The sequence below is a fragment of the Abramis brama genome (assembly GCF_963993115.1).
Source record: "Abramis brama genome assembly, chromosome: 21".
NCBI classification, from domain to species: domain Eukaryota; kingdom Metazoa; phylum Chordata; class Actinopteri; order Cypriniformes; family Leuciscidae; genus Abramis; species Abramis brama.
The window spans coordinates 5,029,422-5,054,912 of NC_139983.1; the positions used below are offsets into that span (position 1 = coordinate 5,029,422).

Sequence of the window (25,491 nt, forward strand, 5' to 3'; positions counted from 1 at the left end):
ACAAGAAAATTGTGTTTTTAATGGTAAATCTGAGTAGAATCTGTCCACGAACACTGTAAGTTAGTATTCTTCAATACGCCATCTTTGTAAGATATATTACATTCATATTACACTAGATTGTTACATTTTCTGACTGGTGATGCCTCACGTTCAACTCATCACCATTATGCAGTGTGAGACTAGCAGGGCATTGCTAGGGGGTTGCCATGGTGCTTTCTATGTAGTATATTTTTTGTTGTGTTTTTTTTTTTTTTTTCATTCACCATGTAAAAACTTAATGACAAATTATCGCAAACTTCTCCTCAATAAGCCACATTTCAACTGTTTGCTGAACATTGAATACTATCGTTCATACAGATTTATTATTCACACAGACACACACACACACACACACACACATATTACTAGACCCAAATTGGTTTTAAATAAGGTGCTACATTCCTTTTTTGGTTTTTATATGGTGCTAACTTTTACATTTCATTTGGATGGTGTTGTAATAATCTAATATGGAGATGATCATGTTCACCCTAATGTTAGATATAGATAAAGTGAATGCTGAAAAATATACATATTTTATTACTTTCTTTGCACTGCTGGTCTGTTGAAGAAATATGTGCCTTAAAATGTTTTATGCATCATATTTCAGGTGATGCTGAAGAGCTTGTCTGATAACCTGAAACGTGAAAGGTATCACACAGAGCAGCAGAGGAGATTTACACACACACACACACACACACACACACACACACACACACACACACACACTGTCATGTCACCACACCGCCATCTAGTGTATGGCAGCACACGGATTTCCGTCTCCACCTAGTTCTATCATTTCCCTTTCTTATCTTCATTACTGCAAAGTCTTTGTGTAAATCCTGCTGTTCTAAAGGCATTTGGCTGAAATGTAGAAGTCTCAGTGATGCTGCATGACTGGCAGATTAATTCTCACATCCTCTGGCGTGTTAATTGTGGAAAGACTGATTGATGTGCTCCTCAACATCCAACGGATGCTTTTCCATTTGCATACAAATTGAGTGTGGGGAGCAATTGTGTATTTTTAAAGTGAAGGACTTCATGAAACAATATTATTTCTTGAAAGTTTCACAGTCTTCTAAGGCCTATATGTCTCTAAATGTGCAAAACGTCTCACTTTTCATGATTTTTTTAAACGTTCTCTTTCAGCTAATGGCAGATCTTTTGGCCTGTTAAAGGTTACTGTTGTGCCTCTTTGCTGGTGTAGATGATTATGCATTGATATTTAACAGGCAATGAAGAAGAGCGGAAGAATTAGCTGCTATCAAACACATCTAAATAGCTACTACCATACTGCAGTGAACATATTTTCTTTATGGATGGAATACCAGGATGACCAACACTGAAATGTGTACCTTATAACAGAAGATAATGAATCCCATAATGAAAAGCACCCAACTTCACCTTCTATTTCCAGGGTGTTGAATGAACTGGATGAGAAATGTTAGCTGGGGTCGTTAACAGGTGCTCCTCGACTCATTATTTAACAAGACATCCGATATTTAGAATGCAAAATGACTTTCTCAAAGAAAATCATTACTGAAAACTGGATGGTGCTTGCTGAATTTAACAAGCAATCATACTGTGTATCATACTGTATTGTAATCAACATAAGTACAAACAAAGTATGTTGAGTAATCAACATAAGTACAAACAGGTGAGTTAAATCAGTAACTAATTATGGCATAAAGAACACAGGCAAATAAGAACAGGAAACTAAACACTAAACTAAAACTAAAAGAGAACATACACATTACATTAGTCCCCCCTCCCGGAAGGTACATCCCTGCGCCGTAACAAGTGCAACCAAGGAGGGAGGACGAGGGCTTTGGAGGAGGACGAGGGTCTGGCAAAGGGCAGGACACCGGAGGAGATGATAGAGGGAGAGACCAGGGCAGCGATTATGGTGGGAGGAGCCAGGAGCAGAAGTAGCCAGGTGGGAACCCAGAGTGCAGTCAGGACGATGACCCACAACGGAGTCAAGGGAGGGGGGAGCCATGGTGGATACTTTGCTGAAGACACCAGGGGGACAACTGACGGAGACGAAGCCGATGGAGATGGAGACCCAGGTAGAGCTGAAGAGCCGATGAGCCCACACAACACAGATGGCTCTGGAGATGGAGGTGGACCCGCATTGATGAGTGTCCGAGGTGGAGCCAGGGTGCCAGAGCACTGAGGAGAAGCCGGTGTGACTGAAGACCAATGTGGAGCCGGAGGGAAGGCAGAGCCAGGCGGAGCTGAAGGGATGGAGGAACGAAGCATAGCATGGGCCCTTAAGTCCATGGCGCTGGCAGAGTGACGTCTGACCAAGGGCGAAGCCGGGGGGACGAGGGAGCCCGGTGGAGCCGCAAAGACAGTGGTCCCAGTTGGGGCCAAGGAAGGGAGGAGCCAAGTTAGAGCCAACTGGTCACTGAGCCGAGGTGGAATGATGGGCTTGCCGGCTGGAGGTGGAGCCAGGGGGTCATTGTGCCGAGATGGAGCAGGAGACTGGAAGGCCCAAGGTGGATCAGTGGATTGGCTCACACACCTGGTCAGACTCTCTGAGGAGCTCAGGCCCTGAGGCGATGGTATGCTCAGTCCTCTTTACTATCTTGTGCATCGTGGCAGGCTCAGGCTCACTATCTGCGGTGGGCTCTGGCGTTAGCTCCGTGCAGTGTGTGGTGGCTGGCTAGGCTCTGGGTCTGGAGTGGGGCTGGTGATGTCCTCCGCTGGGCAGATAATGAACGCCGGTCAACCACTCCACAAATGCAGCAAAATCCTCTCTGCGACCGTTCACTGGAAGGCGTGCCTTGGACTGAGCGGTCCTGATAGTGAGTTAGACATACCAGATCTAAAAAGTTCCTTGTATGGTCCTCCAGCGAGCGGCCATTCTGTTCCAGGCAGAGTAGTTGGACGGCTGGTAGGTCTAATTGAATAGGAAAGAAAATGAAAAAATAGGAAAGAAAAACAACGCAAAAAAATAATAATCCTGTGTTAGGTTTGGTATTCTGTCACATTATGGCTGTAATGAGTGCATGAGCGAACATTCTTTAATTCAGTAATCCAAACACAGCAATCCACAGGAGAATATCACAAGGAGAAGATAACCACATAATCATAAACATACCAGACAATGAACAGTCAGAACTCAGGGTTTAAATACACAGGAAGAATAATCAAAATAAGTACGAACAGGTACAAATTAAATCAGTAACTAATTAGGGCAAAAAGATCACAGGCAAACCAGAACAGGAAACACAGTGAAAACAAAACAAAAACAGAACATACACGCTACACTGTTTTCAACATTTATAATAATCATGAATTATCATATATTTGCGATCTGTATGTTGCTCACACACACACAAAAAAAAGCTTCTTTTGAATGGCAGTCAATAGAGAAAGATCCTTTTTAGTAGTAAAGGTCAAAGGTTCTTAGGGTCTGAAACATTATTATTTGAACTGACTATCAAAAATTATTACAGAAATTATTGCTTCAGAAATTTTAAGCAGTTTATAAATAAAAGCTATGGTGACGAAACAAGTAATACTAACAAGTCTCTGTTTCTCTTTCTGGCTTTGTCGTTACAGTCTGATGATCTGGATCCCTTCCAGGACATTTTAGAGGACAGTGCATACACTACTGATGTCGGCATTCCCAGTCCCAAACCAAAATTTCCACCTTGCAAAGAAAGCAAAAAGGACCTGATAACGTAAGCAAGAATGATATGATCACCCAGCGCACCATGTTTCACAAGCCTTTACACTGTTCTACTGTCTCTTCCTGTTCTACTTCTCTTCTTTATCTTCTCTCACTCTCTGCTTTAGAGCTCAGCAGTACTGCATGCCACATGATCTGACATAAACAGAGTCAGGAGGCAGAGTACGCTTACTTATATAACGCTTTATGGATTTTAAATATCATTTAATTTGACCTGTTCATTGCTCAGCTTCTCTCTAGGATGTGATGTGATTTTAGGACTTAATCACTCCTGCAGACAGTGAAGCTAAACTGGAAACAATGAACAATAAAAACAGCATCATAGATATTTGGGCAACACTTTGCGTTAACCGCCAATCAGAGTTCAAGTTCAACTAGGCACTTATGCATAGACTGTTACTGGACCCAACAGGTATACGAATTAGAGCTGTCAATTTAACACATTTATTCAATTATCAAAAGAGAAACAAATGTTTTTCTGCATGATATATAATGATGATTCAAGTGTTCCTCCTGATTTAGATCTAGCTATATTGTATTTATAGAGTTGGCTAGCACATATATCAGTATTGGTCGGTTTCATTCCATTAAGAGATTTAAATGTTGCTATTAAGAGATTGAAATATTGCTCAGTTTTGTTATATTAATAGTTTTTAATGTTGGTTGGTTTTTGTTATTTTAAGAGATTTAAATGTTGTTTTTTCATAGTATCATTGTTTCCTGTTCTGTTTCCTTTGTTGGCATTTTTATTCATTGTTTTATTAATGCACCTCACCTGTTTCTAGTTTCTTTCATTGGTTTTCATTGGTATATATTGAGCCTCTTTTTTGTTTGTTTTTGTTCCGTTCTCGTCAATGTAAGATGGTTGTTCTGTTGGCATGTTTTGATATTATTGAATCCTAAATATTTTTGTATTTTTGAATTTGTAAATAATTCAAATTCAGATATATTCAAACCACGGTTTGACAGAAGAAATGAACCCAAATATGGATCTAGCTGCAGCCCAAATCCTCCTCCTCTCGCAAAAAACTGAGCCCCAACTCAACAGGAATCAAAAGTCAGAGCCCACCGCAGACCCAGAGCCACAGAGAGCCAAGTCTGATCAGGTGCTTGAGCCGGCACTTACATCCCTAATGGAGCTCACCCCTGAGGGTATGTTCACCCCGGAGCCCAAGTTTTGGAGTTTGTCCAGGAGCGAGAGCCAACAGTTCTTCAACCCTTTTCAAGTCTCCTTCTTCTTCCAGCACCAAGTCTCCTTCGTCGCCGATGCTCCCACCCAGCACCAAGACTGATTTGTCGCTCAGCACCAAATCTGTGTTGCTCTCAGCCAGCCTCCAACTTTTTCCTCCTCTACCCATGCCATCCGGTTCTTCGGCCCCATCTCCATTGGCTCCCTTTGGCCCTTTGCCTCCTTCTCCGCTGGCTTCACCAAGCAGCTCAGATCCGCCTTGAACTTTCAGGTCTCCAGCTCCATCCTGGTGTGTAGATCCCCTGGCTCCACCTCAGCCCTCCGAGCCCTGGACTGTCGACCCATCGTATTCACGTTGGCTCCACACTCCCTCTGGTCCACTGTGGTCCATCATCCATTAGGCTATGCCGGGCTCCCTCATCACTCTGGCTCCGCCTTTTCAGTTATCACACTGGTTGTGCCACAGACGTCCAGTCCTCCACCTACACCTCGTCCCTCCACCCCTTTGGCTCCAACAGGCTCTTCCTTCCCTCCAGCTCCACCGTTTACCTCGCTCCTTCCTTCTCCACCTCAGTCCCACAAGCCTGTTGTTCCACCTCAGCCCTCCAGTCCATCGTGTCGCCCTGGGTCTTCATCTCTTTGGCTACTCATGGGTCTCCACCACACCCGGCTTCACCTCAGTCGGTCAGGCTCCTGGCTCCACCCTGGCTCCTCCCTCCTTCATTTCTGCCATGGGCCTGCATCCAGGTGTTTCTTTTGGGGATCATTCCCTGGCTCTTACCACCATCATCCCCTACCTGGCTTCTTCTTCTTCCTTGTTTGTCCCTTCTGCCACCTCTGCATCCTCCTCCTAAGCCCCCTCCCACCCTCCTGTTGGACTATGGGTGATGTCACATTATGGCTGAGTTTTTGTTGGACTCTTATTGGTTTTTCATAGTATCATTGCTTCGTTTTCGGTTTCCTTGGTTGGCATTGTTGGTTGTTTCTCATTTCTTTAATTGGTTTTCATTGGAATATATTTTACCTGTTTTCTGTCAGTTTTCATTCCGTTCTCATCAATGTATGATTGTTGTTCTGTTCAGGCTTTTTTAAATTATTATTTCCTGAGTATTTGGGTACTTTTGAGTAGTAAATAAAGACTTCGGCAGTTAGATCCGATCAGTTAGATGTTGTCAAATAGTCTGATGTGAGTTTAACATTTTCCAAGTTTAGTTAGCAGTCATTTATGCAAAAATGTTGAGAAATTTAGGGTATGGGTTTAATTTTAATTAGTATCACCTTTGATCTGAGCCATAATTAGTGTAATGTTATGCCGTCCCTTACTGTGGTTGAAAATGAATTTCCCACTATTGGAGCAATTGGAGCAATTCACACTTGAAGTAGTATCTTCACGTTTTTGTCAGTTGTGATTCATTTGATTTATTAATCAACACATCATAATATCTAAATATATAAATCAATTGGCAGCCCTAATGAAAACATTTCAGGTCTTTTAACGTTTCTAACATGTACCCCTGTAATGCACACAAAGGTGTTGTAATGCTCACATGGGGACTAGATTGAAGTGTTGCCATTTTTACCAGACTTTTTCTTTAACTTTTGGTAGTATAATATTTTGTTTCCTTTATTATGTTTTGGATTTTGGCCTTTCATTCTGTCTATTTTTTCTGGAGACAGATGTCCAACACCAGGGTGTGATGGGAGTGGTCACGTAACCGGTAATTACGCCTCACATAGAAGGTGTGACTCCATTTTTTAATGGTGGATTCAGTCGAATTAATTTATTGTTTTCAGCTTACTTCAACTATGCTGTCGGAAAGTTATCAGACTGCCTCTCCATGTTAACCCTTTCAATATTTCACCAGAGATCCTGGGACAAGTGCTAATTTCAAGAGAATAAAAACCATTAAAATGCTTTGCTATTCAGAGGGTTACTAAATACAGAGCAGATGTCCCTTTACTTGCACCATGGCTTTATTGCATTTTCAGTCCATTCTGAGTGGATTATGTATGTGTGTGTGTGTGTGTGTGTTTGTTTGGTTTTTAGTATTAGTAGCATGTCTTACCACCAGTTTATTTGACTAACATCTGAATATGCAACCTTTTAGTCTTTCAGGTTGTCCTTTAGCAGATAAAAGCATTCGGAGTATGATGGCCACCAACTCACAAGAACTCAAGTAAGTATCAAACTGTACAGCACAGACATGGCTCATACTCAGGAATCAGTGCCATTTGTGCCTGAAAATGACATTTCATTGGTTATATTCTATTAGCAATCACCATCGCACACCTGCAGGTGATAGGTGCGTGGCAAATCGTTGAGCTTAATTGGTTACAAATGGATCTTTACAGTGATTGGTCATGTGATCATTTCACGTTGCTAACAAAATATTGATAGCATCATTTGCAAGTATTGATAGTTCCTTGTTTTTTTAGATTGGTTATATTCTAAAAGATAATGTTTTCACACTTCAGACCCAAAGCATCAGTGGCCACCATAGATATTGAGATGCAAATATAAAGCAATGTACCTCAAAATCCACAAAAATGAGTTTATCCGCAACCTTATTTTTTAAATATCACTTTGATGATAAATATGTGACTACAGCTTACTACGAATTATTAATGACCCCTGACATTCTCTTGTGAAATACAAGTACACTTTAGCATACTTTTAAGAGTATAAAAAATAATATAGGCTACTTTAAAAGAATATACTTAAGTGTGAACTGACACTTTTCAGACACTTAAATGCATAAAATGAGATGAAAATGTCTTATAGTTTAAAATTTATATTAAATGCAGTTAGGTAGACTAAAATATACTTCAATATCATTTTTGTCATGTATTTAAATATACTTTTAATTACACATTTGTAAACATGAAGTTGCAATTTAGTACATTTACAATATATTAATTTTAAACATAATGCAGTTAAAATTATTATCAAGTAATTTACATGTGCTTATATTAGTCAACACATCATTGACAATATATTATTAAAACAATGATTTAAAATGTACTTTAAAAGTGTATTTAAGTGTGTTATGAAACAGCCATGCAAGTGTGCTTTCAATAATATTAAATTATCTGCAAGTAGTGTTTACTTTTAAGATGTGAAGTTCACTACAAGTGCACATTCAATAAAAAGGATATGCAACAAAAAATTATATTCCAATGAAAAGCAATGGTTTTGTTTTTGAAGTACCATTTTGCTGACATAAAATCTATGACAAAAATCTATGTGTAACGTGTATATCCTGTTCTATTTTGGTTTTGTTTTCACTCTCTCTGCTCTGTTCCCATTTGCCTGTGTTCATAATTAGTTCCCTTGGTTTCCCATTAACACTTGTTTCCATTAACACTTCCCATAACTCGTTACTAGTTTAGTTGTTAGTTTGGTTAATCATTGATTAGATTAGTTTCTTTTGTTTGGTCCTTGTATTTATATCCCCGTGTTTCAGTTCATAGTTGTCGTCTCTCTTTAACGCATATGTTGAAGTCTAGTTTGTATTTTCTCCTGCGTATTCGTGTTAAGTGTGTTAAGTGTGTTATTCTTCGTTATACTATTTGACCAGCGTAACGTCAAGTCACCTTAATCTATATAGCGCTTTTAACAATATGGATTGTTTCAAAGCAGCTTTACAGTGATAATAGGAAATTACCATAACAGATTGTTAGGCTTTACAGCAGCTCTAGGATAAAGTTATTGTCCAGCTAAAGTTAGTTTTGATTGATTGATTCACTTCCGTTGCGAAGATCATTAGTTATTAACTTAGGGGCCGCTAACACGACACCGTTCTAACAGCAAAATCCTTAACGCGCTCCGTAACGTGACACTATGAATATCATAAATAATAATATTAGTCAAATTATAATAGGCTATTAAGTCACAGGGACACACGGTTTTCTGAGAATGACACCCAGAGTTTTTGGTTTCTCTTAATATTTTAGCACACATGCTGTTCTGAGGTAGATGGCAATGAATGAAGCTTCGAACACATTAGGGGCCCTATTTTAACGATCAAAGCAAGTGTCAAAGCGCAAAGCGCAAGTGACTTTGTGGGCGGGTCTTGGCGCTGTTGCTAGTTTCCCGGCGGGATAAATGACTCTTGCGCCAGGCGCAAATCTAAAATGGGTTGGTCTGAAGCAGCTTCATTATTCATAGGTGTGGTTTGGGCGTAACGTGAAATAAACCAATCAGAGCGTCATCTCACATTCCCTTTAAGAGCAGGCGCGTTTGTTCTAAAGCGGATTCCTATCAAAACGGCGGATTTGCCAGGCGCGCGCCAGGAGCGGTTCACAGCCGAGGAGAGCAACGCTCTCGTCAGGGAGGTTGGGGATGGAGAAACCCACCCAAATTAACTTCGGTTAAAAAGGCGTATGATAATTTGGGTAAATGTGTAAGCTAGATGTATGCTTTTATAATAAATTGTCTGTCTATCTATCTATCTATCTATCTATCTATCTATCTATCTATCTATCTATCTATCTATCTATCTATCGTAATAATGTATGATTTGCAAAAATGAAAACTGCTGCTTCTGTGTAGATGAGAGAATCAAAGTGTATGCGCGTTGTGCACACGCTTCATTGATTATGGCCAAGCATGCGCCCTTAAAATAGCATATGAATAACATGCGCAACGCGCCACTGACTTTAAACAATTTTTTCCTGGTTAGTGGCGCAATTGTTTTCTAAACCTGCAAAATAGCATGAAGGAACGTTTGCGCCGGAACACACCTCCTTTTTTGCGCTGAACCGCCCAATGAGCGCAAGTTCATTCCCTAGTTTAGCGACGTGCTTCTGTGGAGGGAAAAACGCGCTTTGCGCGGGTGCAAAATAGGAATGATACATGCGTCAGTGTACAAAGTCAATTGCGCTGGGTGCAAGATAGGGCCCTAGATATGAAAGTTTTCTTTTTTATTAAATTACAGAAGCTCCTGAGGATTTACTCGCTGTTTTTTTTTGTTTTTTTGTTTTTTGTTTTTTGTGATTTTGATTTGATGACACACAATGACTTGAACGGAATGTGTGTTAAAACCAGTCAGGATAGTTAGAAAAAAGCTTACAGCAGGAATATGACAGTGCATACGCATATACACTGTTTAAGTTGTGAGCTCATTGTTTTGTATCAGATTATTAGGCCCAATTTTTTTTTCGAATGACTCAATGAATGCACTGCTCCATGCTGTGAAGCTTCTTCCCTTCATTTCAATAAGCAGTACATGACTTTTCCTTTTATTTGGAAGGTTTGTGGAAAGGCTGTTGTGAGAGATAATGTTAATGTAAGGTCAGGGCTCTTCTTGTGCATGCTGGGCAGTAACAGGGTGTATTTCTGTCCCAGGTGCTCGACCCCGGGCTGTGACGGCTCGGGACATATTACTGGCAACTACGCTTCACACAGAAGGTAATGTACACACACTCCCTTGTGAAAAAAGAAATGCACTTAATAGTACTGTAAGTAAAACAATAAAAAAAATTTTTTTAAAAAGCATTTGCCGATAATATTAATGAAATAAAGGGTCACTTGGGTGTGATTAGAGTACACTTTCATATGTTTCTTAACACACTTGAGTACACTTTTAAAAACTGCTTCAAATAAATTTTAAATAATTGTTTTAATCATCTTTTGTCATGCTTTAAAGATGTTAAAGCATGACATACTAAATCACTTGTAAAGTACTTGATTATAATTTTAACTGTAGTTTGTTATTCGATGTTACAATTAAATTTTATTTATATTAAATCTACTAAATTACAATTTCATCATTACAAATATATAATTACAAGATATACAAGTTTTAATAGAATGGCATTAAAGTCTATTTTAGTTTACCATAAATTATTATCAGTACAGTACACTTTGACAATACTTCGAAGACAATAGAAACAATTATGAAATTATATATAAAGTCCTACTTAAGTGGGTCATAGAGCACTCTAAAAGTTCAGCTTGTTGCATTTAATATTAATTTAAACTGTATCTAAATTTATATAAAATGTATATTTAATATAAATTTAAACTACTGTATATTATGTAATTGTAAATAGCATGCAATTAAGTGTCTGAAAACATTACATTCAGTATATTCTTCAAAAGTACATTTCTTTCTATAATAAGTACTCGTTTTAAATGTATGCTAAAGTGTACTTTTTCACAAGAGCTGAAGCAACAACATCTTGTTTTTCCCCAGTTTGTCAGGATGTCCACGGGCTCGGAAGACTGGAATAAAGATAACACACAGTAAAGAGGACAAGGAGGACCAGGAGCCGATCAGGTACTCCAAGAGCTCCATCTGCTATAAAATGACAGCAAAACAATAATTATTTACATTCCTGGATGTAAATATTGCAAATATAGTAATTACCAGCAAGTTGTTCAAAATTAACCAATGTTTAACATTAAAGCTGCAGTCTGTAACTTTTTTGTGTGTTCAAAATGGACAAAATGTTTATAATAAGCGAGTACATCATGAATCCATTTTCCAAACCGTGTTTTTTTGTCTTCCTGAATCACTGCGGTACACCTATAACAAGAGTTTATATTCGTACTATCATAGTTTTATTAGTATTTTGAATGCCTGTCGTTTTAATTTGAGTTAAAGTTTTAGTAAATTTGTTGTTTTTGTTTTTATTAGTTTTTTCTTGGCAACTAGCTAAAAATAAAATGAGTTTAAGATTTTTTTACATTTCATTTTATTTCAGTTAAAGTTTATTTTATTTCAAGTAACGAAAATATAAAATGACATTGATTTAGTTTGTCTGGCAGAGATCCTGTGAAACAGTGGTTAATTTGTGTTTGCAGGTGTCCGGTGCCAGGTTGTGATGGCCAGGGTCACATAACGGGTAAATATGCGTCCCACCGCAGCGCGTCAGGCTGCCCTCTAGCGGCCAAACGGCAGAAGGACGGCTACATCAGCGGCTCCCAGTTCACATGGAAGGCTGGGAAGACAGACGGCATGTCGTGTCCAACCCCGGGCTGTGACGGCTCTGGACACGTCAGCGGCAGTTTTCTGACCCACAGAAGGTGCTTTTTTATTTGCAGAGGAAATTATTTACACTGAAATATTTAATATTCAATATTTACTAATAATACATTATTACAATTTAAAGTTGTGGAAATGGTGATCTATCTATCGATCTTTTTTATAAATAAAAAAAAAAGCATATGTTAATATTATTTTACAGGGCTTGACCCTTACTTTTTTCCCTAAGGAACACAAGTGCTCGTAAGTTGAAAAATTTAGGAGTGCATTAAAAACTTTAAAAACTCATTTTTCAAATGAGTAGAATACAAAAAGTACACAAGGTTTTGCTGAAGGTAATTGCTGAAGCTTTTATCATGGTAACCTGTATATGGTATCACGTATTGAATTAGTTTACAATAAAGTGTTGTCCTCCTAGCCGATATTAATAACTTTTTCCTTACAATAAAAACTCTGAACATTTAAATATACAATAAAACAATACACACAAAAAATGTATAAAGCAAACAAATGTTTCAAACAGATTAAAGTGCAAAAGAACTATAAAGAACAGGTAACACTAGGTAGGTAACAATAGGTAAAACAACAATAAGGTCCCATTAGTTAATGCATTAAAGGGTTAGTTCACCCAAAAATGAAAATTCTGTCAGTAATTCCTCACCCTCATGTTGTTCCAACCCCGTAAGACTTTCGTTCATCTTCGGAACACAAATTAAGATGTTTTTTATGAAATCTGAGAGCTGTCTCTAAAAGGCTTCTATGGGATCGAAACTTGCCGGCCCAGAAACGTTAGTAAAGACATTGTTAAAATAGTCCAAGTGACTACAGTGGCTCAACCATAAGTTTATCAAGCGACGAGAATACTTTTTGTGCGCAAAAAAAACAAACAAAAATAACGACTTTATTCAACTATTCATTTTGTTCTGTGTGGGCCTGAGTGAATTCACGTAGTGTGACAGCGCAGCGCTTCTGGGTTGTACGTCACCACGTAGGCTCACTATTGGTTGACGCTGGTCATGTGTGTGATGCGTGTGACGTACAACCCAGACGCGATGTGCTGTTACACTACGTGAATTCACTCGACGAGCGATTCGTGTCAAGTAATAACCGCCCCGCTCCTATGAGCCTTCCATTTCTTCCCAAACTTCACACAGAGGTGAAGAAGTCGTGAAAGAAGCCATATTCACCTCGTATCTATCCTTTCCAGCTTTCTAATTATTTGAATGTGGAAGGATTGCACGAGCAAGGATATGTGAGGATGCGTCCTGTTGAAGAGATTCTTGTGGGCTACCTCTCTCTGGGTGAATCCTTATCCTCTCTGAAGGCTTCAACCCTGCTGTCCAAGCCGTTACAGACCACCTCTCACTTAAATGTTAAGGCATATGTGGCAGCAGATCAGGCCAGTGGTGCCTTACACACGATGGCCGTGTTGCAGGCATACCAGGCGGATCTGCAAAGTGATTTGGATCGGGGTCAGGGACTGAATTGGTCACTGAGTTGTGCTGCACCACAGATCACCAAACAAACAGATGCTGCCATTTGGTCAATCAATTGCGGCGATGGTGGCAAAAGAGAGGTATTTGTGGCTGAACTTGGAGGATATCAAGGAGAAAGCAAAAAACGTTCTCCTTGATCCGCTGGACTCGCAATTTTTTGGCACATCTGTAGAGACAGTGGTTGGTAAGATTAGAGAGGCAAAGGCACAGTCAGTAGCTTTCAGAAAGTACATCCTGGGCCAATCAAAATCTCTGCCCAAGACCCAGGGCCAGAGGGAGAGCGTAGCCACTCACGCACCTCCGAGGAGCAGAGAAAAGACTAGATCTTAGGGAAGTAATTAATAAGAAGCAAATTGGTAAAAAAAGGTAAAATAAAGTTGTGTGTGGGACACAAGCGGTTGTACCAAGTGTTTACATCAGGGCCTGAGGCTGGACTGATGATGTTACTGGCATACTTTGATTATATAACAAACCGCCTTCTGACAGGTCTGGCACAGGTTGGTGGCAGAGCTACTAAATTCCTTTCCCATTTTTTTTTTTTTTTTTTTGGGGGGGGGGGGGGGGGGTATTTAAGTAAGGAAGCGCTTGAGCATTTGGAACGAGTATCTGGATTAAGTTTTCGTTACTTCATTATACATTTTTTTTTTATATGGTTTGATTCCGAGGGTGGTAGCCTTAAGTGACCTTGGCTCCCTTTAGTTACTGCTTGAATATCCTTTAAGGAGAGAGCAATCTGAGTTAGTCCTCGCCTGGGCCGAAGTTGTTCTCCTTTGGTGGGAGCTAAACTCTCTAATGGTGGTTGGATTATTAAGAAGGGTCTTTTATCCACTTTGAGTACTCTCCTCAAGGTGGATATTTTAGGGCATTTATCCCCTCGACCTAGTTTGCTTCCCTCCCCAACTACTGTTGGGGTTTTAAGTAAGGGGTGTGGGGGGCATCCCTCCTTGGGGTCCTCCACTCCCTGTTGGAGCCTTAACCAATCCATGGAGAACCTAACATGCTGAGGTAATTTGCCTTATAGCATCCCTTCTAGTTATTGGGCATCTTTTTGAGTGCTGGGAGTCCAGGACAAGTCCTGGACAAGTCCATGCAGGATAAGAGCACTTTACCCCCAATTGTTCTGGGGTAGTAGAGTTGAAGCTTCCCTGCGGTTTCCTAGGGGTTTGAGTTTTAGATTGAGGATAATGAGTAATTATTCTTGCAGTTCCTGTATATGCTCCCCTGGAGGTAGTGAAGGGGCAAGTATTCCCTATGAGCTGTGTCAAACTAGAGATGTTGACATAGCTAAACCTTAGAGCTCTGCTCTTGGGCCTCATGCGGCTAATGCCTGGCCCCACAAGGAAGGGAGGTAGGTTGTAAAGGCCAGGACTTTCCTTGTCATAAAGCATAGAAGCTTGGGTAAAGGGAATACTACCACTATGGGTCTTAGGATGACCCCTGAATGATTGACGCATCTGTCTCCGGCTAAGTAAGTCTGTAGCGTCAACTTATGCTATGCCCATTATGGTTGTGCAAAGGCACAGCTAATGAGGCATGCATTCCCTCAGCGTGGCATAGAGGGTATTTGTTCTCTATAGTGTCAATTCAAGATGCAGTGTTGAGTTTCACTTCGAAAGGGAATGTCTCAGGTTATGACTGTAATCATGGTTCTCTGAGAAGGGGAACGAGACACTGCGTTTCGTAGACATGCCTCAGGCCTGCAAGCACATCTCATTCAGACAAAGAAGTTGATGATGTACATTGTAGGCGCCCTCTTATACTCATGGGCTCTCTGGTAATAACGTCATAGACTGTCATCGGCCAATGAAACTGGTGCCTGAAGCACGTGTGCAAACACTACAGTCACGCTGATGCCGTCCCCATGGTATCAAACCAAGATGCAGTGTCTCGTTCCTCTTCTCAGGGAATCATGGTTACAGTCATAACCTGAGACCTTTTTTAATCTTACAAAACAGTCAATGGTGAGTTTGGCAATACTGTAGATACTTTGCAAAATAGGTACATTTTATGACCAACATGCACTGCTTCAAATCAGATGCTGATCGGTCTGCACAGTGCCGTATGAAATTAAACATGCCTATTAAAATCAATGCATGAGGTCTATCATCCATTCAAAAGAGATGATAGCATACACCTGAAAGGTACACACATTCTTTAAATTATGTGATGTCATAATAGCAAACTAAATCCTGGCTGAATTATTCCACTCAATATTAGCCCATGGGAATGCTTATAAATAATGAAGATGTTTGAAATGTAATATTGTCTATTATTAAATGTCTATTACATTAAATAATAATAATAATAATTACAAATATATATATATATATGAATTGTAATAATTGTTCCATTAAATATTAAAATATTCATCAACAATTGACCCAATTATCATCAACAACCCCTGACCCAATTCTTAGTGGTACATCTAACCCCACTTTATCTTTTCAATTTACTTTAATTATTTTAAGAAAAAAGTCTAAATCAAATCTCTCATTAATAAAAATAAAAACATTTTATGTCCAACATAATGTAAATACACAGGTAACTATTATGCAACAACAACAAAAATATCAGTTATATAAGTTAACTTCAAAACCATTCAAATTAAAAGACAAGTTTAAAAAGAGAATAACCTTTCAATAAATGTGCTGAGATGAGATCTAGTGTCATCTGTGGGCAAGAGGAAAATTAAAAGGAGGAAATCTTACTCCAGAGAGTAACATCTTTTATCTAACCCTAAACAACAGCATCAAGAATAGAAACTGAGTGAAGGGAACAACAAACAAGAAGACAACCGTAGTGTTCAGGATCTGCACACGATACATTCACCAGGCTATTTATACACTAACAGAAACTCAGAAACAGATGGTACTATAGCAGTGCTTTCACGTTGGTATACTATTGAACTGCATACTGTGCTACTATGTATACTGTGTATACTCTATACTCTGTGTAAACACATACTATATATCAGGTGTTCTCAGATCTGGCCCTCGAGGTCCACTTCCTGCAGAGTTTAGGTCCAATCTTGATCAAACTCCCCTGTCTGTAGGTTTCCAGTACTCCTAAAGACCTCGATGAGGTTGTTCAGGTGTGTTTGATTATTTGGAGCTAAACTCTTCAGGAAAGGGGACCTCGAGGGCCAGAGTCGAGAGCCCCAGCTGTATATTTACTACACTATTTTTATGGGTTATTTCATGCATACAGCTAAATGTACATACTGTGCAGTGAACAGTGTACATACTGCAGATACAGTAAGAATAATACGATGGTATGCTATTCTAAACAGTACGTGAGTCCGGTCAATATTTAGGCGAGAGCGCCCTCTGCTGCCCTGACAGGGATGTAGCAGGTACATTATTGACAAATAATGACTAGGTTTGTCAACTTCTGCAAAGAATTTCGTTCTTTAATAAAAATATAAGAAACTTTCATTTATTTATACCACTTATACTACTGTTCAAAAGTTTGGGATCAGTAAGATTTTTTAATGTTTTTGAAAGAAGTCTCTTATGCTCACCAAGACTGTACTGAAGACTATTTGATAAAATAAAAAAATAAAAAAATAATAATAATATTGTGAAATATTATTACAATTTAAAAGAACTGTTTTCTATTTGAATATATGTGACCCTGGATCACAAAACCAGTCACAAGTCGCACGGGTACTTGTGGCAATAGCCAACAATACATTGTATGGGTCAAAATTGTCGATTTTTCTTTTATGCCAAAAATCATTAGGATATTAAGTAAAGATCATGTTCCATGAAAATATTTTGTAAATTTCCTACCGTAAATATATAAAACATTTATTTTTGTGAGTGAATGCAGTACAATCGTGAACATAAATGGACAACTTTAAAGGCGATTTTGCACCCTCAGATTCCAGATTTTCAAATAGTTGTATCTCGGCCAAATATTGCCACATCCTAACAAACCATACATCAATGGAAAGCTTATTTATCCGGTTTTCATATGATGTATATATCTCAATTAAAAAAAAAATACCCATGTGAGATGGTTTTGTGGTCCAGGGTCACATATGTTAAAATGTAATTTATTCCTGTGATCAAAGCTTTATTACTCCTGTCTCCATTTTCACAGACTCCTTCAGAAATCATTCTATCTTTTCAGAACGGCCTTTATTTGAAATAGAAATCTTTTGTAAACATTATAAATGTCTTTACTGTCACTTTTGATCAATTTAAAGCATCCTTGCTCAATAAAAGTATTAATTTTATTCCACAACAATGTTTTACTGACCCCAGACTTTTGAACGTTAGTGTAAACTGTTTGAGACTGAAGTAAGCCATTAGCAGTGGGTAACTGCTGACCACAAAAACAAAATACTACATAGTCACAGTCTCTTTTTGGGGAAAAGTGTTAATAATCCATATTTCATGCTCCACGTTCTCCTTTCTCTCATTTTTCTAGTCTCTCTGGTTGCCCACGTGCCACAGCGGCGATGAAGAAAGCCCGACTATCAGGAGTGGAGATGCTCACAATAAAACAGCAAACAAGCAATGGTAAAGACAAAGTCTTAAATCTCACATTACACTGGAGAACTCAGAACAAAACCAGTCACCAAGACTTTTCAAAATATGCAAGTAAAAATGCAAATTATGACAGTCTCTCCATGTCTGTAATAATACCAATTTTAGATAAGTGTTTTTCAATGCCTGGGAATAATTCAAACCATCCAAGAGTTTATGCGAACACATATGAGTACAATTATAGAGTAAGCATACTGTAAAATGATAGGGTGTTTTTATATACATGTATTTGCTTTTTCTGCTATATATCAAGTTTGTCTGTTCTCACTCTAGGTTTAGACTGTGATGCAGATGTTAAACAGCTGGATGAAGATGTTAAAGATTTACATGAATCAAATTCACAGGTGGAGGCGGATATGATCAAACTTAGAACACAGGTGAGGGTATTTATAGAATGATTTCCATATGCAAGTATTAACTAGTGGTCAAAAGTTTGGAATTATTATGATTTGTTAATGTTTTTGAGGGAAGTATTCATTCATTTGATCTTTGAAAATACAGTAAAAACGGCAGTATTGTAAAATATTATTTGTATGATTGTATTCTGTTTTTAAGATGTAAAAAATCATGGTTTCCGCTAGAAATAAAATATAATGATAATCATAAGAACCTTTATTAATAATTGAACTCCAATAATAATTTCCATCACATGAATACATTTTAAAATATATTAAAATAACAAACAGTTATTTTAAATTGTAATAATATTTCACAATATTACGTTTTTTCTGTATTTTTGATCAAATAAATGCAGCTTTGGAGAGCAAAAGAGACTTCTTTCATTTTATACCAATTATTATTCCAATGTTTTGACTATAAAATTTGTGGTATCTAAAATGTATCTGAAACTTTAGTATTGTAACAACCTTATTTACAGCTAAAATAAATAAATAAATAAAGTTGATATATATCGTGATTGTCACAAAGATGAAGATGATGAAGATGAGCGTCCACAGGTTCCAATAAAAATGTCTTTAATAATAAAGTAAACTCAGGTAAATACAGACGGTGTAACAGAGTGTGCGTGAAACAAATGCTAACACTAAAAACGACAGACAATGAGAGTGAACAGGGAGGAACTTAAATACATAATGGTGATGAACTAAATGAATAACAGCTCTGATGATTGAGTTAGTGTCCATGGAAACAGATGAGTGGCGGGAAACTAAGACAAGGGAACACATGTGACTAATGAATACAAACTAAAAGTCCATGAAAGCGAAATGAAGAACATACAGTATATACACGTTCACTACTATTTAAAAGTATGTCTTTTTGTTGTTGTTGGTTTGTTTTAAAGAATTTAATAACTTTATTCAGCAAAGATCCATTAAATTGATCAAAGTTGACAGTAAAGACGTATAATGTTACAGAAAAATTCTACTTTAAATAAATGCTGTTCTTTTCAAATTTCTTTTTATCAAAGAATCCTGAAAAAAACTAAAAAAACAAATAGACAGTAAATATTTAAACAATAAACAGGTGAGACAAAAAAGTGTGTGTGTGTCTCAGTACATTAGGCCTTACAGTGTAAATGCAAAATGTGTAATAAATCAAATTTCAATCCCACAGTGTACTTACTGTACTATAGTCTTAGTTTAAACATTATGTTGTCCTACTGTGAAGACATTTTTATCAGAATTAACAAGTGTGTCGATTCATGTCCCACAGATCACCACAATGGAGTCTAATCTGAAGTCCTTAGAGGAGGAAAACAAGGTGATTGAACAGCAAAATGAGTCTCTCCTGCGTGAGCCGGCCAGCCTCAGGCATTCACTGATAAACAGTTTAGCTAATATCCAGCTACCGCAGATGGTAAGGGACCATGCCCATCAGAATGAGGACAAGTCCTGGACAAAGAGCGTATTGCTTTAGTCTGTTCATTTAGAAAAATAAAGAAAGAACTGTGTTAGGCTTGAGGCCGCAGTTCTTGGCTCGTTCAGTAAATCGAGCCTGTGCATCAGCACTACGGCACGGACGGGGTCATTTCAAACTAGTCCATACGTCAAAAGCTGTGGCGTCAACTGGTGTAATCTGAATTTGACGCATTGTTTTTGCCAGAGTCAAGGGGAACTCGCTTTGAGTCTCTTTAAAAGGCCAGCTCTGCTAAAACAAACAACAACAAAAAAGCATAAAACCAGTTTGTAGTATATACCATAAAAGTTGATTTGCTGGTCTTAGTCTAGTTTGTGTGGTTTATTCTGCAGCGAGTTAGCTTAAAAACAATCAGCTCTTCAATCACTTCCACAGACATTTCATTCATCACTAAACCAGTTTATACCTGCGCTATTTTAGAGATTATTGATATTCTACTATTGTTTTTGTTAACTATAATTATTATTTTTTTTAGTCATTTTGTTTCTGTCATTCTCTTTTTATGTCTATTTAGTAATTTTGACGTTTTAGAATTATATTTTAATTTATTTAGTTTTAGTAGTATTTCATCTTAAACTATACTAGCTGAAATAAAAAATTTGTATGGATTTATTTTTAGTTGATGATAATAACCCTGGTTTATACAGAACGATTTTAGGTCGACATGGCTACAAAACAGATTTCTTCCATTGGGCTCATTTTGTCTTCTTTTATGCTCAACAAAGTGATACCAAATGAATGAATGAATGAATGAATACAAATAAATGTCATCTAATTTTATTTCACCACCAAAAACATTGTAGAAAGAGAACATTAAATGTGTTTAGCTTTGATAATGCAACAATACTGACTGGTTGTTTCTTAAAAGATTTAGGAAACAGTGACATTTGTGACATTTTCTCTCATTTTCCCAATTTCAATCCCACAGTATCAGAGCTGTAATCACCACAGACTCTCAGTCCCACAGCCTTACAAAGTATGAATAGTTGATCATTACTCAACCCTAAACCGCCTTCAACCAGTCACAATAAGCTTGGAATTTAAATGCTTTTAATTGGAATACATAACAATTCTTGTGGTATCATTCTGGGGTTTTATGAAATATGAATTAACAGTTTTTCCCTGTTACATGTCTTTGTAAAGGTCTATGCCAAACTGGGTAAAAAAAAAAAAAACCCTTTAAAAAAAAAAAACCCTTTAACTACCAAATATCGTACAGCTTCACATTATTCATTTAGCAATCAGATTGTTTCCTTCATAACAGAGCTGAAATTGAGCTTGATGAGAAAAATCAAAATCAAACAAGCCCGGGTCAAATCCCGGGTCACTTTATCCGTGTATTTTCCGGAATCTCTGTGTGAAAGGGGCTTAAGTGTTAACATAATAAAACATAGTGATACAAATAGTGAATGCATGATATATGGATAAGGGACATAGAAATATTTACAATAATAATAAATAAAAACATTTAGAAAGTTAGTCCTTGGGACATAAATGGCATCATGTCCTAAAGTATGTACCGGTAAGTTGTCTTAGACTGGGTGTTCAGACAGTGTCCTGATCGTATATGTATTGAACACTGTAAGCTAATACGGTTTTGTTTTTTCCTCTAGAAATCACTTCACAAAGAGCCTCCAGTCAGACACAACAGCTGTTTACAGCTGCATCAGAGAGTAAGTCCACAGTTTAAATCTTATCCTCACCATACATATGAGCATTTATATGCTTTCAATATGTCTGTCAATTTTAAACTGGCAGAGCACAGTTGGTGTTGGTCATGGTGAACGTCATTATGATTTAATCTTTCATTCATGATATGTCCACCTATACACATAAATTGTGTTGTTCATGGGTACTACCATGTTAGTACCTATCTATCCACCTGTCTATAAACTTACCTACATATCTATCAACCTACCTATCTATCGACCTGTCTATCAACCTAGTAACCAACCTACCTACCTATCTATAAACCTACTTATCCACCTATATACAGGTATAAACCTACCTATTTACTGATATACACCTATTTACTGATCTACCTAAATACCCATCTATCAAACTACCCATCTAACAAACTATCTACATACCTACCCACATATCTGCCCACCTATCTACATACCTATCTACATACCTACCCACCTATCTACCTACCTATCTACCTATCTATCTACCTATCTATCTACATACCTACCCACATACCTACCCAACTATCTTCCTACTTACCTACCCACCTATCTACCTATCTATCTACATACCTACCCACATACCTACCCAACTATCTTCCTACTTACCTACCCACCTATCTATCTATCTACCTACGTAAATAAATAAGTAAAACATAAATAATAACATATTTGTTTTTAAAAATTATGCCGATCTTGTCCCCGATAGGCAGAACATGATTTAGACTGAATAGACTTTTTATAATAAATCTTACACAACTAAATTTAGTACTGTCAAAGCAATTAACAGCCATTAAAGTAAAAAACAAAAAACAAAAAAAACACAAAATGCTCACCACATTGTTTTTCTAAATTCTCAAAAGTGTTCAACCCAGATTCATGTGTTGTTGTCATCTTCCACATACTGCATTTCATCTGACAGGAGCTTTCCTCTGTTTCACAGGAGCCAATGAGCGAACAGAGCTTTGACGCATATGTGACCACGCTAACGGACATGTACACCAATCAAGATCAGTATCAGAGCGCAGAGAACAAGGCCCTGCTAGAAAATATCAAACAAGCAGTACAAGGCATTCAAGTCTAGCATCTCAGAATGAAGGGGCCACTTTCCTACAACGAAGGAACACAGGGAACAAAAGACACTTTCAGAAAGAAAAAAAAAGAATAATCATATGGGATGCCTCACGTTTTGCTGTTGTAGTTTATCGAACAGTGTTAAATTCATGTTCTTTTAAAAAGTGTTATGCTGACTAAACAATTTTTCTTTGGGTTTATTTTTCTGGCCGTGCTTTTAAAAAAAATCTGCAAAATAGTTTTGGGAAGCATTCACATTTTGTACGTTTTGTAACGTGAATCATCCTTCTCGCTGCTCATTGATGCACCTTTTAGTGTACATTATACAACAGTAATGTAACCACTACTGAACATTAGTTTGTGATGCTTGCTGATATAGAGAGTTAACATCACAGAGGTTAGCTCAGTGAATGATCTACTGAAAGATGATTGGTGCTGTTTCTTTTTTATCATTAATATCAACGGTTACACTTTTTTTTCCAATAGTCTACTTTAGACATTCTACTAACTTTGCAACTGCATGTCAACAAACTCTCAGAGTGTTAGTAGACTGTCAGGTTAGGCTTAGTAGAATAAGTTGGCGTAGTTGCAAAGTTACTATAGTTCTGTCATGACAACTCTCAGGAGATTGGTATGGTAATAGAGATTAGCATAGTAATGGATATGGAAATGTTAATGTATTTGGTCTTGGTGGAACAGATCTGCTACGCTGCAGAGCAAGTACAGAGACTTTCTACAGCCAATACATTCACAGATATTGCTGTGAGCAAGTAAGACAAGCTGCTGCTGCTGCACATGTAACATACATGATTAAACCCCGTAGCAGATCTCTACAGGTGGAGCTGGGGAAGAGGAGGGTTTCTGAAAGCGCTGCAGACTGATAACAGCAACACTACCGGTATTTGAATGTTGAACTGCAGCTCATTGGACGCTGATGCAACAGCAACCAATCAGCAGCGCTATGTAGAAAATGATGTGATCGCTACCAAATGAGTTAGACCTATCAGCCAGCGCCATCTAGAGTTTCATGACAGAACCAGGAAATCAGTAGAATTTCTGTTGGGGAGCATCAAAATAAAGTGTTAGCAGATATTAAGGAGACAGTCTACTAATACTCTATGACTGCTAGTTGACATGTAGTTGCAAAGTTACTTATAGTTAGTGGACCTTGAAAATAAAGCATTATACCATATCAACTATCAATTAAAAGGATGTGGGGGGAAAAACACTGGTGTTAAAGATCTTAGAAGTGGATTTGGAGTGTGAATGTTTTATGGTACGTGTCATGACAGGGAAAGCTAATGGTGGAGTTCCTGAAACTGCTTTAACATGCAAACGGAAACGCTTTGATTATTTGTGGCTTCGTCATTTAATCTGCATCAGTGTAACGGCATTAGCAGCTCTAACATCGCGCCACATACGTCTTCACTCGGTCTATTCTTGAAATTACAGTAGCCAGAATGGAACTGTCTCAGCAATATTTGACTAAACCATGTGTATAAAAAAAAAATAGAGAGAGATGCAATCTATGTGGTGGGTATATGCAATTTCATGTTTGTAAACAGTGGAAGCTACAGAATCTTTTTACTATATGTAAATGATTGATTTTTATATAAATCTTTTAATACAAATGTTTTAAAAGGAAGTGGAAATTAGGTTTAGAGACGGACGATTTCCAGGTTTCCATGCTCGGATGTTTGTACAGTACGGAAACTAACGCAGAAGGAATCTGAAAAGAATACACACAGTAAAGACAATGAAAACGGGACCTACAGGGTTTTTGCCCCCACTTTTTGTGCCAGAAGACTATTTGCACTTATCCCACCTTCGGACGATGTGCAATCTCCAGGTGTCTCTTTGGCACGAGGAAGGCGCGATGACAGACGTTCAGTGATTTGACGACAGATTACAGGGATTGAGATATTCATGAGGAAAATATCTTTACAAGAAATATTGTGCATTTTGAAATAACGATGCTAGTTCATCTAGTATGTTCTGTATCATACAAAATAATCCCCAGCAGCACTTTATGTCTAATCATTGTACAAAATCATAAAAGAGTAGTCAATCAAAATAAAGCATTTTAAGAAGAAAATGTCCCAGTGCGCTGGGATCGGAGGTTAGAGTCATCAGTAGAGTTTGAGGGGGTCACCCCTGATTTCCATTGTACTTAGCTGTAGCAACCTTGTTAATACCTTATTGAGAGCTAACGCAAAGGTGCTTGTACTTCACTGGATCTCATCCATTGTACAAATCGGCCCTTTTTCAGGGCTCCATCATTCATGCACAGCATCACATCTGCAGCTTTCTGCCAATATAGTAATGCTTTCAATAGAGAAATAGCTAGTATGGGTTTTTGAATCAATTATCGTCATCATCGGTACAATGGAAATGGGAATTTAAGCACAAACATGCTGCTCATTTACTGTTGATGCATAATATTGTTTTTTATTTTTATTTTTAAAGGATATGTGACTAATTACCCAAGGTAAAACAAAAGTCACGTATTAGAATGCGATTTTTCATATGAATTATTGTGAATTCATGAGTTTATTTATCTGGAATTCTTCATTTCAAGGTTGATTTGTTTAATCATCAATGAAGACGGGATTTTGTATAAACTATTGTGCTCTCTGTGGAACTGGAGTTTGATTTATTTTTGTACGATACAGCATGAATTTGTTGACATTTTAATTTTACTATAAATGTGTGAGATCACAAGTTGCGGTGAATTTTCATTTTTAAATTGTGGAAATTTGTACAATATTTGTCATGCTGGATGTTGACACATCGTACTCTGAATAAAGAAAATGGTGTTGCCACAGACTCGAGTAGACATCTTCAATGATTTATTGGAGAAGAGGAAATGCTTAAAACGATACAGGCTTCATAAA

At 37.9% G+C, this 25,491-nt stretch overlaps 1 protein-coding gene across 3 annotated transcripts in view; it reads left to right on the top strand.

The window, feature by feature from the left end:
* myt1lb (myelin transcription factor 1-like, b) overlaps window positions 1-25,428 on the top strand; it is a 167,409-nt gene extending 141,981 nt beyond the window's left edge. For 2 of the 3 annotated variants that reach the window (XM_084096011.1, XM_084096012.1), the window contains exons 13-22: window positions 3,607-3,728; window positions 7,034-7,102; window positions 10,273-10,335; window positions 11,123-11,206; window positions 11,734-11,955; window positions 17,845-17,936; window positions 18,237-18,340; window positions 19,635-19,682; window positions 21,452-21,511; window positions 22,467-25,428. In XM_084096011.1, coding sequence (XP_083952137.1) covers window positions 3,607-3,728; window positions 7,034-7,102; window positions 10,273-10,335; window positions 11,123-11,206; window positions 11,734-11,955; window positions 17,845-17,936; window positions 18,237-18,340; window positions 19,635-19,682; window positions 21,452-21,511; window positions 22,467-22,607 — 1,005 coding nt within the window. In that variant the 3' untranslated portion in view covers window positions 22,608-25,428. The remainder of the gene's footprint in view (window positions 1-3,606; window positions 3,729-7,033; window positions 7,103-10,272; window positions 10,336-11,122; window positions 11,207-11,733; window positions 11,956-17,844; window positions 17,937-18,236; window positions 18,341-19,634; window positions 19,683-21,451; window positions 21,512-22,466) is intronic. The other variant, XM_084096013.1, reaches the window with a different exon arrangement.
* Window positions 25,429-25,491: the final 63 nt, after the last annotated feature.